We start from the raw sequence: 14,921 nt of genomic DNA, 5'->3' as shown, positions 1-14,921 counted from the left end.
TTGGCTATTTCTAAGACTGGTGTATTAAACTCTTTTGACATTAAACACCTGTTAACTTTTATGTCTTGTAAGAGGAGTGGCTCCATGTTAAAGCAATGCATTTAGTGCCAGCGGGCTGGGGCAAATCCCCAGTAGAGGAAAGACCACTCCCAGAGCAGACAAACAGGGGCAGGAGAGAGCCCCTCTGTTCCCCCTGCAGTCGCCTCCGGGGATCCCCAGCGCTCAAACCAAAAGTTAGCTCGATTCTAGTTGACAGCCATGCGAAACCGCCATCTTTTCACAGCTCTGCTGCATAAACTATACAGTTACCACCTGCAGACATGCTGAGGAGGGGAAAGAGCTGTGAGGCAGTTTCTTCTGTACCTGTTTAATATTGCACTTTGTCTTTTGTTTCCATCGTTGTAGTCCAGGTGAACATGGAAAGAGCGTACCCATGTATGTTCTGAATTAAAAGGGAAAAAGAGCACTAATCCGAGAAGCAGCCAGTAGCTGTAGGAGCTGCAGAGATCTCAGTTTGTTGACAGGAACAATGATTTGTCTAGCACTCTAAAAATGTGGCCATTTTGAAATAGTGGTGAGAAGAAGACCTTCATTGAAATAAAGCCACACATCACAGTAAAGTTTGTTCTCGGTACACCATCTCCAGCATCATGATGCCACCTCAGATGCTTCCTGACTGATACTGTGTTATTTTGCAAAAAAAAAAAAAAAAAAGGGGGAGAGAGACTTGGGCAGGTATTTCTGTCTCAAGTAATGCAAAAGTGTAGAGGCATTTTTTATTCAGCTGCAATTGCACCAAAAGATGATTCTACAAAGTATTGACTTCGCTGAATGCCACACTTTTCAGTTTTTCATGAACCAAAATACTGAGATCCATGTATCCTTTTCTATTGTAGGGTTGCCCTGGTCCAGTCCTGCAGAGCTACCATCCTCCAGTGTTCAGATGCATCTCTTCTGAAACACGCCTGACTCAGACGAGTGGCTCGTCAGTTGGCCACATCCATCAGGCGTGTTGGAGAAGGGATGCATGTGAAAACTGCAGAGTGGTTGCTCTCGAGGACTTGACCGTCCCCTGTCTGCATCTATTGCATAAGATCTGAGCAAAATTCATAGAAGTTTGTGGTTGGAATGGGTAAAAATGGAATCGACATTTACAAAGTAGCTCCAGTCTGAAGAAAAGAATTTAAATTCATTGATTTATATTTTGGTCCCAGTTTGCTGCTTTTTATGCTCCCCTTTAAATCCTATTCTAGCTGTGAGGTCCTTTTATAATCCATTTATAAAAACGGTGGCCCATAAATCTGTCTGTGTGCCCTAAATATAGGTGTAGAAAACCTTCTTTGGCAAGGATGACAAAGAAAAAAAAAAAAAAAAATTGGACTACAATGTAAATAACGTGCAGTAATGACATGAGTGAGTGAAAGGTGCAGTGTTTGTCTGCCAAACCTTTTGGCTGAGCAAAACCTAATCCAAGCCTTTTAATTTAATTTGTTGGTCTGATATTTTAGAGCTTGGATTGCAGAATCAGGAAATACCTGAGAGAGGTACACCTTTAACGACTAAAAAACCTGCAAGCCCACAGGAATGGCTGGAAAAAACGTCCAATTCTGGCTTTTCATCCAATCCGTCCTGGATCCTAAAGGTTCAGGTGCAACGATTAAAGGCTTCTAATGTGTTAATGATGGTGGAATATTTCACTTGGAGTTTGTCAGTTTTATCCTCCATTAGCAGGCAGGAATGTCCTCTCTTCTCCTCTGCACGGAGGTGATTGGCTAAGGTCGTTGCTTATTTACACACGGCACACACAGCACATCCATTTGGGGAAACACAGAGTATAATCTTTCAGACATAATGAGGGCAAATTAATAAAAATAAATCAGCGTCGCCGTTTGATCTTTTCACAGATTCAAGAAAGAAAAGCGAAAGAAGACCAGAAGAATGTTTGTTTACAGCAGCTTGGTTCAAAGAGAGAAAAACTAAATCTTCATTAAAAGAACTTTCTTAAAAAAAATAAATGAATAAAAGTTACATACTATCTCACAACCGCTTAAACAGACAGGCTTACAAAGTTAATTTCCTGCTAAAATGTTGCACACAAATAAAATATGTTCTATATATTTCATTTTATTTGAAATATGTTTTATTAGAACTAGACTTAGGTAATCCTACACCAGACAATTTATTATGTGTGTGTTGTGTTTGAGGACAGTTTATAATGCTTTATAAGTTTGCAACATTTTGGCAGGAAATTAACTCCATACAGGCTGGACAATGAGAGAGAAAGCCAAAACCGTGTAGGAGCTCCAAAGAACCACAGTTCTCACCTCTAAAAGTCCAACCGCTGTGGAAGAGTGCAAAGAGGAAAACTGTTGTGGAACCAGGGCCCTAAGAAGTCCTGTTTGCAATCTGGCTGCCACAAGTCATGCAGGAAACACTGCAAACTCATAGGGGAAGAGTCCTGCTCCAGACAAAATAAAACTTGAGGTTCACCTTCCAGCAGGACAACATTAAATGCACACCTAGAGCTAATGGAATGTAAAAACATACGTGTTAAAATGGCCTAGTTAAAGCCCTGATCTGAATCCCGTTGAAAATATGCATCAATATTTGCTCTTTCTTTGCAAAGGAGATTGGGGGGGGAAAGCAGGTGGAGAAACAGCCTCCAAAACAAGCAGCGGTAGTTACCGTGAAGGATATTTCATCAATATATCTGTTAAATGGGATGGAATATAAACGTATCCCTTTTGATTTTTACTAGTAAAAATTTTGAAAGCCAGATACGATTTTCCTCCCCGTTCACGTTTGTGCACAGCTTTGTGTTGGTTTTTCACATCCAATTCCAGTAAAATGCATTCAAGTTTGTGACAAAACACGGAAAAGTTCAAAAGGATACGAATGCTTTTGGCATTGTAAATTATGAATTCAGTGAAAATGTATGAGACATTTATGTGCTAATCAGGCGACGTTTGTCTGATGTGTGTAAAGACGTACACGACTGAATGCATCTGTGGAGTCATACTGGGGAATAGCTTCAGTCTATAAATACAGGAATGTCCAAACATCACCCAGTTTAAAATAAGATTTAAAGACATTTCACTACAAATGGCATTTAGTTGAGTGTTAGATGTACATGTCTCTTTTTGCTGTAGGAAAACATGTCACTTGTAATTTCATTATGGGCTTAGTTAGTTAGGCATGTTAAAGACCAATGTTGAATGTTTTAACAAGTAGGATGCCTGATGGCTCCTTCAGCAGGATGAGACGGGAACAACTTTGATTTTGAGATACTTGGATAGAAATGAATAAGTTTGCACTTCTTCCTATCCCATTCCAAACATAAACTGATATGTAAATGTTGTGAATGGAGTGGCTGCTTATATTTTCTGCCTCTTAAGCTAGTACAATGAATACAAAAAGAAAACTACGTAAATAGCTGCAGATATTCACAAAAAAGGTCCAGATGAGAATTTATTATAAAACAAAACAACTAAAAAGTTATAAAACAAACAGTGGATATACATAACAACCAAAACAAATCTCTTACCGACGACTTTACAATCCTGAAACAAATCTGTTTGTTGGGATTTATGGCATAAAAACAGTATTTTATTTGCAGCAGCTGTTGTTGAAAATGCCAACAGGAACACAATGTTTACATCGAAACTGCTGCAGCTCTCTCTTACTAATACTTCTTTTTAGTGGCTACATAAAAAAAAAAAAAACAGTGATGGGAAATCGGTTTATTTTTCATTCACAGAATGAATAACAAGAAATAAAACGCACAGCAAAGACTGGATGCCTTTAGCGTCAAGTGTGTGTCGGGGTAACAGAGACGTCTGTGACTGAGATGTGGCCTCTCTGCTGACTGACGGTTAATTCTGATGCTGCCTCTTTATCTCAAAGCTCAGCTCGGCTGCACATTAGGCCTTTGATTGGTCTGAAATGCTCCGGTTCACTGGGAATTACTGAATAAACCATGGAATGATGAGTGTGATCCGAACCATATGGGCGCGGGGCAGCAGAAAGCATTCTGAGGGATTCCTCACTGATCCTCTGGTTTACACTCAGCCATCAGAGCAGAGTGCATAATAACATCCAGAGGCTTTCGATACTGACAGTCAATGAAGCACAAACAGTTTCAAAACGCCGACTGACTGCGAAAGTCTCTGAATAAGTGGAGTAAAAACAACACTGAGGGGGTGCGCTGCTCCACCGCTGTCAGAGGTCTCAGCGTTTGGCTCTCTTCGAAGGGGGCTCCTCTGATTTCTGTCCTCCCCGTGTTCGCACAGCAGGGGGGCTAGCCTCCGGTTTACGGCCCCCCTTGGCTGAACCCTGGGCCCTCGTCCCGCTGCAGGAAGGAAACAAGGACAGAGTGTAGGTACGTTTGTTAATTCAACGGTTATTTGCGAAGAAGTCGCTCAGTACCTACTGCGTGAACACAAACGGAAGACTTTCCACCAAAAATATAAACTGAAACAACAATAATAATAATAAAGTTTTGCCAGAAACCAATTCTCTCAAAGAAGCCGTTTCAGAGTGAGTAAAGAAAGATGATTGTGATAGGGGAAAATAAAAGGAATCAGCTCTAAAAACCAGAATTAAGAAAAAAAAATTCTTAAAAGACACAAAGAATCACATGATCAAAATGTATTTTACCATAAAAATACAATCTTTCCAATTGCAACCAGAATCATAAAGTTACTTCAATGACAAAATATATTTTATGACTTTGTTGACGTGAGGAAATAAGTCTACTTTTAGTTTTAATGAAATATGTGGCTTTAATACAATATGTCTTCATATTATTCTATTAATTGTTTGAATAAAAAGAAGAAATAAATGTCAGACATCTTGATAGTAGCTAAATCGGTTTTGACTCCAGCATTAACGTACAACTTTAATGTAAATAATTATGACAAAAATAAAATAAATAAATCAGGAAAAATATTGGAACAAAAACTTTTTTTTTTTTAAGTATTGAACTTTTTTAATGCTTCTAAGCTGAACCTGAAGATGAATGCGTCAAATAATTGTTAAGATTAGCGGGTTTTTCCCCTGAGAGAAAATTCAGGAAAGACGTTTTTTCCCCCCCCCTGAAAAACAGGAATGGACAGCTTCTCACTTGAAAGACTCCAAAAAGCATTAGCAAGCCGATCAAAAATTCGGCTCGGGTTTAACCTGCTTTCCTACAGTTCACGGGACAGATTTATTCTTTTCATTCTGGGAACTAATCACGCGAGGTTCCAGGAAAGCTTTTGAATAAAATGTTCTTTTTAGGGAGAAACGGCATCCGGTTGCAGTCACTTTTGGTCGCCTGCTCCTGAAAGCTCGTTGGTGCTGCTGAACCTCAATGAGACGGACTCACCGTGTGCCAGCTGTGGTCTCCTCTTTACCGCTCTGTCGACTCGCCCGGGTGGAGGGTTTACTTGGCTTGTTTCTGAGGAGCAGTAAAACAAAATTATTGCTTTAGTGCTAAATCTTCCCTGCTCTCATTAAATGTGATGAAACGGCGTCAATGGGTTCTTCAGTCTGAAGATATTAAGACCTTCACTGATCAGATATTTGTGTACCACCACAGATGAACGGGTTCGTTTTTGCTTTGGCTCTTTCCAGCAGATTAAAAAAAAAAAAAAAGCCACCCATAGCTGAGGCCGATCTTTACAGTTAATTTATTAGAGAAAACTTAAAATTACCTTTCGGCTTCGAGGCGAGCTGCAGACCGAGTCGTTGCTTTGGTTGCAACTCCCTTCTCCCCGTCTCCTTCGTTGTCGCTTTCCTCCCCATCTTCATCATTTTGCTCTTTTTCCTTCTCATCTGCTTTACTCTCCTTTTTAACTATAGAAATAATTGTTAAAATTCAAATTTTAACATGCAAAAGTCATTTTACAGACATCTTAAAAAGCATTTAACAACACAAAAAGCTCAACTTTATCAAACTTATTAGCCAAATCAAAGTAGAGATTTTGAAATATCAAACCCAATTTTGTTTTTGTTCTTTTGAGGGAGTGCAGGGATTACATAAATAGAGCTAAAAAATATTTAAAATGTTTAGCTCTTTTATTTTTCTTCTTTATTTACCCGAATCGTCTGCAGCGGCGGCGGCGGCAGCAGCAGCTGCCTTTGGTGGCCGTCCCCTCCGTTTCTTTGGAGCTGCCTCTGGGTCTTGCTGCTCCGCAGACTGATCAAAACATAGATTTCCACATAAAAGAGAAGTACTAATAACAGAACGTATTAAAATTGGCAGCTAAATATAATCGGAAATTTCTATTTCATTGCCAACTTACATTATCTGGCTTCTTCTCACTGCAGCTTTGCTCTTTCACATCTTCTGAATGGCTCTGAGAGGTGGAGACTGCTGGGGGAAAAAAAAAAAAAAGAAAACTTTTCATGTTTTATAAGGATTCATCCGTAACACCACAGTCACTAAGCTATGCTAATAATCTGATTGTTTATTTCTTTTTCATGATGAGTTTTTCATCTTCATTTTTGTTATCTTGTTCCTCACTTTGTTCTTGTTCACCCTCTGCCAGCCCCTGCTGAGCCTCAGCTTCCTGCAGAATTGAAAATTGGGGAAATTAAAACACAACAGCAGCAGTTTGGTCCAAAAGTAAAAAGAAAAAAAAAAAACCTCTCACCTCTCCAGACTCCTCTGTTTCCTCTGATCTCTTCCTCTTCACTCCTTGTTTACCTGGAATTTAAACATGGCCTACTGTATGATGTGCAACGACAGACAAGCAGACTGTTCTTCACAAAAAAATCCTCTCATACAAAGATTTGCTAGTGGTTATAAAATAAACTTTTATAACCAAGAACTGCAAAATGATTTTTTTATTTTTTATTTTTGTTTTTTTGTAAAAAAAACTGCAAAAATCAACTGTTAATTTTTAAGTTTGGAGATGTTACACATAATGTATCTGAGCCATAAAAGCTAATTAATTTAAAACTGTATTTCATAACTGTGAGTATTTGTCAAAATCATACAATGATAATAATTCTCACTGAGGTTTCTGACAGTGTTGTTTTTTTCTTCTCATATCAGAAGAAATGTGTTAATCTTAGATTGCTGAGGCTCAACAGCGAAAACTGTTTCTAGAGAAACAAGCTACTTTACATGTCAGTGAAATGTGGCATAAATGACCTTAAACGTTTTGGCTAATTAAAGGGAAATCTAATTTATTGCAATGAACTTAATTTCGACTGCTACAGCTTTACATTACTAGTTTGGATTGAGTCTAATAAATCATAAACACATGAATTATCCTGAGAAATTAAAAGTGTCATCTCCGCTCTAATATTTGACCAGACGAAAACACAGACTTTTTTTTGGAATCATATCAAGAATTCAATTTGCTTTTACATTGCTTATGCTAAAGATTGCAAACTACAAACTATATTTTGCCATGTAAAGTATAGATCTTTAGATTTTATTTTGAGTTATGCATAAAATTTGAAAGTTAGTATAAAGAAAAGCTAAAGACATAAATATTTTATTGGATGAATCCTTTAGATTAATCAATAATCAAAATATTAAGATCAACAGATTAGATGGATGAAATTTTTTTTTAAAATAATTACGCATTTCTAGTCTGTGGTCTGAGTAAAAGAAGTCCAGAGTTGTCTGATTAGTTACAAAAAAAGAAATCAAGTTTTATGTCGCCAGGAACACAGTTTTCATTCTTCATACAAAGCAACTTTAGCGCCTGCAGAAGCCCAGTTTGCATTTCAGTCAGCCTGAATCCACACATTTCCACACAAGAAGAGGGAATACTTTCTAAAGTAAACACATTACAGCCATTTTTTTTTCTGTGATTTTGTACAGCTACCAGCGTTTCCTTCTCAACTCAAGAGCTTCACTTTGCCGAATAAACTAAAATTAGCCCCACTGTGATAGTAAAACAAACTCACGCGTGTCGTCGCTCTCCTGGGGGTCTGACTTTCCAGTAACTTCAAGTTCGTCTGCAGCAGGAGAAGGCAGGCTGACTTCGCTTTCGCTTTGATTACTTTTCTGTGCTTCACATTTATGTTCAGGGCTCTGAAAAGGTTAAAAGTTAAACTTTTTTTTAAGGAAATGAAGGCATTTGAAGTTTTACAGTTCAAAATTTTGTACATTTCTTATGCATTAAGTGATTATGATGAGCAAAACACTTGCTATAAAAGCTGCAGCTCCACATAAATACATTAAATTCTGAACCAACCTCTTTTTTTTCCGCTTCTTCGAGCGATGCCGTCTGACCAGCGCTGTCCTCGACTTTTGCTTCATTTTCCTCCTGATTATCTAAAGTTAAAAATTTTGACAAAAACATCAGAGAACAGAGACTCAAACATTAACCAGTCCTCCAAGGACAGGTCACCTTGCCAACAGAGACAGCTGTAACATGGTCAAAAACACCACCAGAGAGAAGAGAAATCACTTCATTTTATCATTTCACTTTCTTATTATTGGGGCAAAGAATAGCACAGAATGATGTAGGCATTAATAAAAATGTTAAACAATTTGTTTGTAGGTCAGGAGAATCTCAAATATATACCTCATTGTCAAAATTGTGTTTTTTTTTGTTTTTTTGTAATGTCATCATTTTCAAATTTGAAATATCTTCTTTATCAAACATGGCCGACCCACCGTCTGTTGCCTCTTTAGCTACGGCTCCTGGACGCCTTCCTCTGCGAGCCAGCGTCTTCTCCGATCTCTCCGCTTCTTTCTGTTGCTCCGTCTCCAGCTGCTCCGCGTTTCTGGACGATCGCCGTCTGCGAGGTGTTTTTACCTCCTGCTCACTTTCCTAATAATTTAAGATTTCATTTAAATACTTTAACCCCAAATGGTTTTTGACAATAAAGCTAAAATCTGATCAGGGTTATACTTGCCTCAACAGACCGCTGTTCATCCTTTTCCTCCTTAGTGCCGTCTGCCGTGTGAAAAATAACAGCAGAAATTCACTATGGCTCAATTTCGCCCACATTCACTGTTGATATTTTTATTTAGATGGGTTTTCTGTTATGATGCATACGGTGATGCCCTCGTTTTTCCTGTTGTTTGATTTTGTAACACTGAAATGTTTCAGCGAGTCTCATTACATTTGTTGAGAAACTAACATTTCAGAAACAGATCACCCATACAAACTGTAAAGGATGGTGGTGGTAGAGTGATGCTCTGTTAGAGCTGACATTTTCCAACGCTAACTTAAAGACACGCGAGGTAATATTTCAGTCTACTTCGTTAGTATTAATTCATTTCTTATATTTAAAAATGTTTCAAATAGAGCCAAAACAAAAGCTTTGGAATCTTAAAAGTTTGATTAAAGTATAATAATAAACGAAACTAAACGCACCACTTTTAACTGAAAGCTTTCTTTTACGTCCTCTTCTTCTTTCAGTCTTCTCTTCCTGTAAAACAAAATTGTTCCTGATGAGAGACGAGTCACCAGACAAATATTTTCACTTAAAAATATAAAGCTGGGTGTTAAGCAGCCCACCTTTTCTGACACGTCTGAGCTCTTCCCGTCTTCCTGACTGTCTGTGCTCGAGACATTACCTGCAAGATCCAGGCAGACAAGGCAAAAATAGATTAAGTGCAAAAAAAAAATAATAATATTTTGCAGGAGGAAGAGAAAATCATACTTAAACATACAATCATAGATGTAAGAATAGAAAAATAAACATTCGACTCACTGATTTGTTTGACTAATTTGGCCTCTGGGTTTGTTTCTCCAGACTCAACTTTGTCAGACATGTCAACGTCCATCTACACCAAGTTGAAGCAGAGAAATATATATAAATTATAATAATAATGAATACGACTGGTTGGAGCAAACTTTAGAGCTAATAAAAAGACTATGACTTACCTTCTCCACATCACCTCCCTCTGGTGTCTTACTCTCAGGTTCACCTATATAAGAAAGGAAAATAATTCCTTACTATTTTTTTCATTTAAATAAATAAAGAATGCATTTGATAAAACTGGAATAAATTTCTCTTACGATCATCAGTCCTTGTCTGGTTATTTTCACTATCCTCCTCCACCGTTTTACTCTGAGTTTCACCTATGAATGTATATGATTAAAAATAAGTGTCTAAACATAATTCTTTGATTCAATAAGAACAGCGTATTTGATGAAACTTTACACTGATCATCTTTTGTCTGGTTTTCCTCCCCTTCTCTCTTCGCTGCCTAGAATTTAAAAGTTGATAAGTGTCAGAACTTATCCTTGAAATAAACCAAAGTAAGTTATATTTGTTTTGCCGTAGCGTTGTTCTCTGCTCACCTCGTTGCTGGTTTCTGGGACTGCAGCGTTTTGTTCTTCTTGTTCTTCAGGACAAGACAAGGTTAAAACAACAAAATGGCAGCTGAAACGTTCAAGTCAATATCAGGCTGTCAGGAAGTAAAACTCACCAGTTTTACTGGGGATCTGGGAGATTTGCTGAGAGGAGTCAGAAACCGAGCTCTCTCCTTTGCTGCTGGTGATTTCTCCCGTTTCTGGCTCAACAACAGGTAACAACGCTGATGGGAAAAAAGGTTGTCAAATAGAAAACATATTTCAGAAAAAATAAATGGCAAACAAAAGTGGAATAAAAACCATGTTTAAGAATTTACCCTCATCTTTGTCTGCTGGTGCTGCTAGTTTTATTCTGTCTGCTGAAATCTCAGCAGCTTCCATTACTTCATCCTCAAAATGAGCTGGACGTTTGTCTGAAGTGGATTCATCCTCCTGTAGAGAAACACAGCCGTAGTTTTTCACTGATAGCAGTATTAATGTCACTGAATGTTTCGGTGATTTTAAGCTTCTTTAATTACCGGCGGTGGAGCCGTCTCCGACATGTCCGACTCAACGGGGTCCGTCTTGGATTCTGAGTCATCCATAAACAGATGCAAGTTACAAGTAACTTTTCAGCAAGATATAAGAGCTTGTTTTAAGTCAATAATTCTTTAATACTGACAAAAATGATCAGTTCCATTGGCAGATTTCCTTTTCACTTATAGCATTAGAAAAATATCTTGTCAATATTTTTTAAATTGTATTCATTGACTACTTTATGGAATTAAAAAAAAAAGTACTTTGAGCTTCAACGATTTGTTCATTTCTACAAACCTGCAGTAGTAAGTCGAGACACAGATGATGAAGGTTCAGTGGGGCTCATCTCAACCTGAGCTGCTGTTTGAACTTGAGAGACCAGCTCATCTTTCTCAGCTTGCTGAGAGGCTGCCGATGCCGTCTCAGGTGCAGGAAGCTCGGCTTCTGGTGCCGTCTGAACTGGAGAGAACTGCTTCTCGTCCACAGCTAGGTGTGATGCAGCTGGTAAACTTTCAGTTTCAGTGAGCTCAGTTAGAGGTGCCGCCTCCACTGGAGAGAGCTGCTGCTCCTCTTCTGCTGCAGGAGTTTGTTGAGTTGCATCTGGTGTCGCTTCAGAGGCAGTAAACTCAGTTGAAGGTGCCGTTTCCTCTGGAGATGTTTGACTTTCCTCTTCAAGTGCAACAGTTTGTTGAGGTGCATCCACTGAGACTTCAGCTGCAACAGGCTCAGTTGGAGGTTCTGCCTCCACTGGAGAGGGCGGCTTCACCTCTTCAGTTTGCGGAGACGCGGCGGACGCGGCTTCAGCTGCAGCTTCAGTTGCAGTGAGCTCAACTTCTGGTTCTGTTTGACCTGGAGAAAGCTGATTCTCCTCTTCAGCCGCAGCAGCTTGTGGAAATGCTGTTGCTATGGTTTCATTTCCACTTGCTGCGTTTGGTGGATTCTCCTCCTCGCCTGTTGCGGTTAGCAAAGTTTCAGTGGGATGAAGCTGAACCTGCAGCGCTACCTCCACTGGAGAGAGCTGCATCTCTTCTTCGCCTGATGCAGCTTGTTGAGATGCAGTAGTTTCAGCCTCAGTTTGAAGAGACTCTTCCTCTGGAGAGAAAAGAGCGTCTTCTTCTTCTGCGGCGGCTGATTGCTGACTTGCTTGATTGAGCTCCACTGGAGTGAGACGCTTCTCCTCCTCGGTTGCGGCCGTTTCAATCTGCTGTGGATCCGGCGAATGCCGCGGCGACTCCCCCCTCATATCTTGGACAATTAGGGCAGATGAAACCGTGCTGTCAGGATCCATGGAGAGCAGCGTCAGAGCGGCCTCCTTCATCTTCATGTCGGCGTCCTGAAGCTCCATCTCGGGAGTCACTTCCTCTTTCAGGCCTGCAGATGGAAGCCTGGCCTCGGCTGACGTACAGACGTCCATGAGCGCCAGCAGGGCGTCGGCCTCGGCTGGTACCCCCGGCATCTCCCGGAGCCGTGACTCCATCTCTCCCTCGGACGGTTCCGGAGTGATGTCACTTAAAGCGTCGCAGGTGTCGTCTGAGAAGGACGTGGCGACCGTGGCAGCGACAAGATCAGACTCGGTGTTCGTGTCTTGAAGAGGATGTTGTTTCTTCGGTGGATCTTCCATCTCGACGGCTGAAGACTTGGCGGATTGATCCGAGGATTCCGCTCCGTCGTCTTTCTGTGGTTTGTCTTCTGGACTCTCGCCTTTCTTTTCTGGAACTTTGTCCTTCTTCTCCAGCTTCTTCTTAGAAATTTTAAGCTCTGGTTTCTCATGTGAGGCGTCTTCAGAGACTTTCTTCTGCTCTTTAGTGCTTCCATCTTTTTTCTTCTCTTTTGCTGCTTCAGGTTTACCGACAGCAGATCCTCCAGTGTTTCTGACATCGGGACTTTGAGATTTCTTTTCTGTCTTCACTAAGAGTGAAGACTTTCCCTCTTCTTTGGATTTTGCCTTTGGTTTTTCTGCACTCTTCTCTTTTTCTGCAGGCTTTGCTTTTTTAGGATCTTTGTCAGCTTCAGTGTTTGGTTTCTGTGTTTTCTGGCTCTCTGCTTTACTCCGTTCTTTTTCACCGTCTAGCTTAGATTTGGGTTTCTCTCCTGGCCTGTCCTCAGAATGACTCTTTGACCTTTTCAACCCTTCCTTAGAGTGTTTCTCTCTCTTCTTGACGTCAGAGCCAGGCTCCTTGTCAGAGCGATCCTCAGAGGACCCTGCAAAATCTGGGCGAAGCAGCTGCTTAAGATCACTTTTAAAGGCAGATTTGTCCAATTTAGCTTTTTCCTTTTCTTTGCTCTTCTCTTTTTCTCTTATTTTCTCCTTCTCCACAGACCCTCCTTTTATCTTCCTGGCATCTTTAGCCCCTCCTTCGTCAGTGCTGTCTTCTGTCACCTTTCCTTCTCGAGTACTTCCAGAGATTTTCTTCTCGGTTTTGACCTTAAGCTTCTTCTCGACTTTTTCTTCGGAAGAAACTTTAGCACTGCCATCCTTCTGCAGAGGTTCTTCCACCGGATGCTCAGATTTCTTCTCGTGTTTCTGTTTGAGCTTGGAACGTTCATCAGACTGGCTGCGCTCCTTCTCCTTGCGTTCTTTGCGGGGCAGACGGTCAAATTTCCCAAACGAGCGATGCTTGAGTGCCTCTTGGGAGCCTTGTTCCAGATCCAGGATGAAGGAGTGAGTCTGGCTTTTGTCAGGAAGCTTCTTTGTGTCGCAGGAATCTTCGGAGACACCGCCACTCGTCCGCCCAAGCCGGTCGTCAGACGATGCAGACTCGGACAGATGTCTCACTAGTTTAGCTTGTGGGGTCTTTGAGGTTAAGGGTTTCACTTCCTGGATTTCAAAACAACAGAACAAAATGGAGGTTTGTAACAGCTCACCCACCCAAACGACAAACATGTTTGATACTCTTTCTGTTGGCGTGCTCATACCACTTTCCGGGATATTTCTCCTGCTTCTCCTTTTTTCTTGCTCGAAACATCTCCCTCTTTTCTGGAAGACATTTACAACATTTTTAAAGCTTAGAAATCCTCAAAAATAAATTCTAAAGCACTTGCTGGAGCTTCTAATAACACACCTTGAGTCTAGTTTTCTCTTCCTGTTGAGCGCCATTTTTTTCTCCAGGACCTTCTTCTCTTTGCGGGCTTCTTTGGCCTTGGGGCTCTCCACGCCAGCAGCGTCAGAACTCTTTGCTTTTTTGCTGTCTGTTTAAGATAAAAACATGCTAAATGATGCAGTAGATTCACACCGCAAGGGAAATTACAACATGGTATTCAACACTTTAAGACACGTGCAAAATATTTGAATTTAGCTCGTCTCAATCACGCTCTGGTCGGAAGGAGTGCATCTGTGAACATCAATTTTCTAGTATTCTCACAGATTCTTGGAGATTAAAGTCTGAACTTTGACTAGGCCATTCAAACACATGAACAAGCTATGATATAACAAGGTGTCGGCTTTCTTCCACATGTGTTTTCTGTTACACTGACAACACATAAAATCTTACTAAGTATTTTTGGTCTAATTTCTAGTGCAAATACCCTAGCACACTTGAAATAAGACAAAAGTAACTTACGGTAACTTTTCAGCAAGATATAAAAGTTTGTTATAGGCCAATAATAACTTCATATTGATGAAAAGGTTCTAATTCAACTGGTAGATTCTTCGCATTTATAACATGGGAAAAATTGTCTTATTATAAGGTAAACAATATGGAACTAGTTCTTTTCAATATTGAGGAATTATTTACTTACAACAAAGTAGTTTATATTATTTTAAGTGTACTAAAATGTTTGTACTGGAAACTAGACCAAAAATACTTAATAGGTCAAAAAAAAAAAAACATGTATTATTTTCCTTCCACTTCATAGAAAATGTCACTACAATACATTGAAGTTTGTAACTGGAATATGACAAAGCATGTCCAACTATTTAACTAGAAAATGTGGAATGAAATAAAGAGTGTAGAAAAGTAATTGTTGGGGTAACGTTGACCTAATTAAAGCCTGGGTTGAGGGTGAATTAGTTGGAAATAACAGATGTTCTAAAAAAAAAAAAAAAAAAAAAAAAAAAAAAAAAAATATTTTGGGTTTTTTTGGGATATTTTAAGAAAAGTTTCTTTTATCAACACATCCTTAACAAAAAACCAC

At 39.7% G+C, this 14,921-nt stretch overlaps 1 protein-coding gene across 4 annotated transcripts in view; it reads right to left on the bottom strand.

Moving 5' to 3' along the window:
• Positions 1-3,725: 3,725 nt before the first annotated feature.
• bod1l1 (biorientation of chromosomes in cell division 1-like 1) overlaps positions 3,726-14,921 on the bottom strand; it is a 17,891-nt gene continuing 6,695 nt past the window's right edge. The window contains exons 8-31 of one of the 4 annotated variants that reach the window (XM_015057891.1): positions 13,850-13,976; positions 13,704-13,764; positions 11,085-13,605; positions 10,790-10,851; positions 10,589-10,703; positions 10,388-10,495; positions 10,260-10,303; positions 10,120-10,165; positions 9,975-10,037; positions 9,840-9,883; positions 9,667-9,739; positions 9,471-9,529; positions 9,327-9,381; positions 8,863-8,906; positions 8,621-8,777; positions 8,196-8,275; positions 7,906-8,032; positions 6,636-6,688; positions 6,506-6,551; positions 6,285-6,355; positions 6,079-6,178; positions 5,694-5,835; positions 5,366-5,437; positions 3,726-4,348 (exon numbers count right to left, since the gene is read on the bottom strand). In XM_015057891.1, coding sequence (XP_014913377.1) covers positions 4,228-4,348; positions 5,366-5,437; positions 5,694-5,835; positions 6,079-6,178; positions 6,285-6,355; positions 6,506-6,551; positions 6,636-6,688; positions 7,906-8,032; positions 8,196-8,275; positions 8,621-8,777; positions 8,863-8,906; positions 9,327-9,381; positions 9,471-9,529; positions 9,667-9,739; positions 9,840-9,883; positions 9,975-10,037; positions 10,120-10,165; positions 10,260-10,303; positions 10,388-10,495; positions 10,589-10,703; positions 10,790-10,851; positions 11,085-13,605; positions 13,704-13,764; positions 13,850-13,976 — 4,391 coding nt within the window. In that variant the 3' untranslated portion in view covers positions 3,726-4,227. The remainder of the gene's footprint in view (positions 4,349-5,365; positions 5,438-5,693; positions 5,836-6,078; positions 6,179-6,284; positions 6,356-6,505; positions 6,552-6,635; positions 6,689-7,905; positions 8,033-8,195; positions 8,276-8,620; positions 8,778-8,862; positions 8,907-9,326; positions 9,382-9,470; positions 9,530-9,666; positions 9,740-9,839; positions 9,884-9,974; positions 10,038-10,119; positions 10,166-10,259; positions 10,304-10,387; positions 10,496-10,588; positions 10,704-10,789; positions 10,852-11,084; positions 13,606-13,703; positions 13,765-13,849; positions 13,977-14,921) is intronic. The other 3 variants (XM_015057893.1, XM_015057892.1, XM_015057894.1) reach the window with 3 other exon arrangements.

Source organism: Poecilia latipinna, unplaced genomic scaffold, assembly GCF_001443285.1.
Source record: "Poecilia latipinna isolate Pla-1442-1.1 unplaced genomic scaffold, P_latipinna-1.0 Scaffold1498, whole genome shotgun sequence".
Taxonomy (NCBI): domain Eukaryota; kingdom Metazoa; phylum Chordata; class Actinopteri; order Cyprinodontiformes; family Poeciliidae; genus Poecilia; species Poecilia latipinna.
Note: the sequence above shows the minus strand (reverse complement) of the source record. Positions and strands in the feature narration are given on the sequence as shown.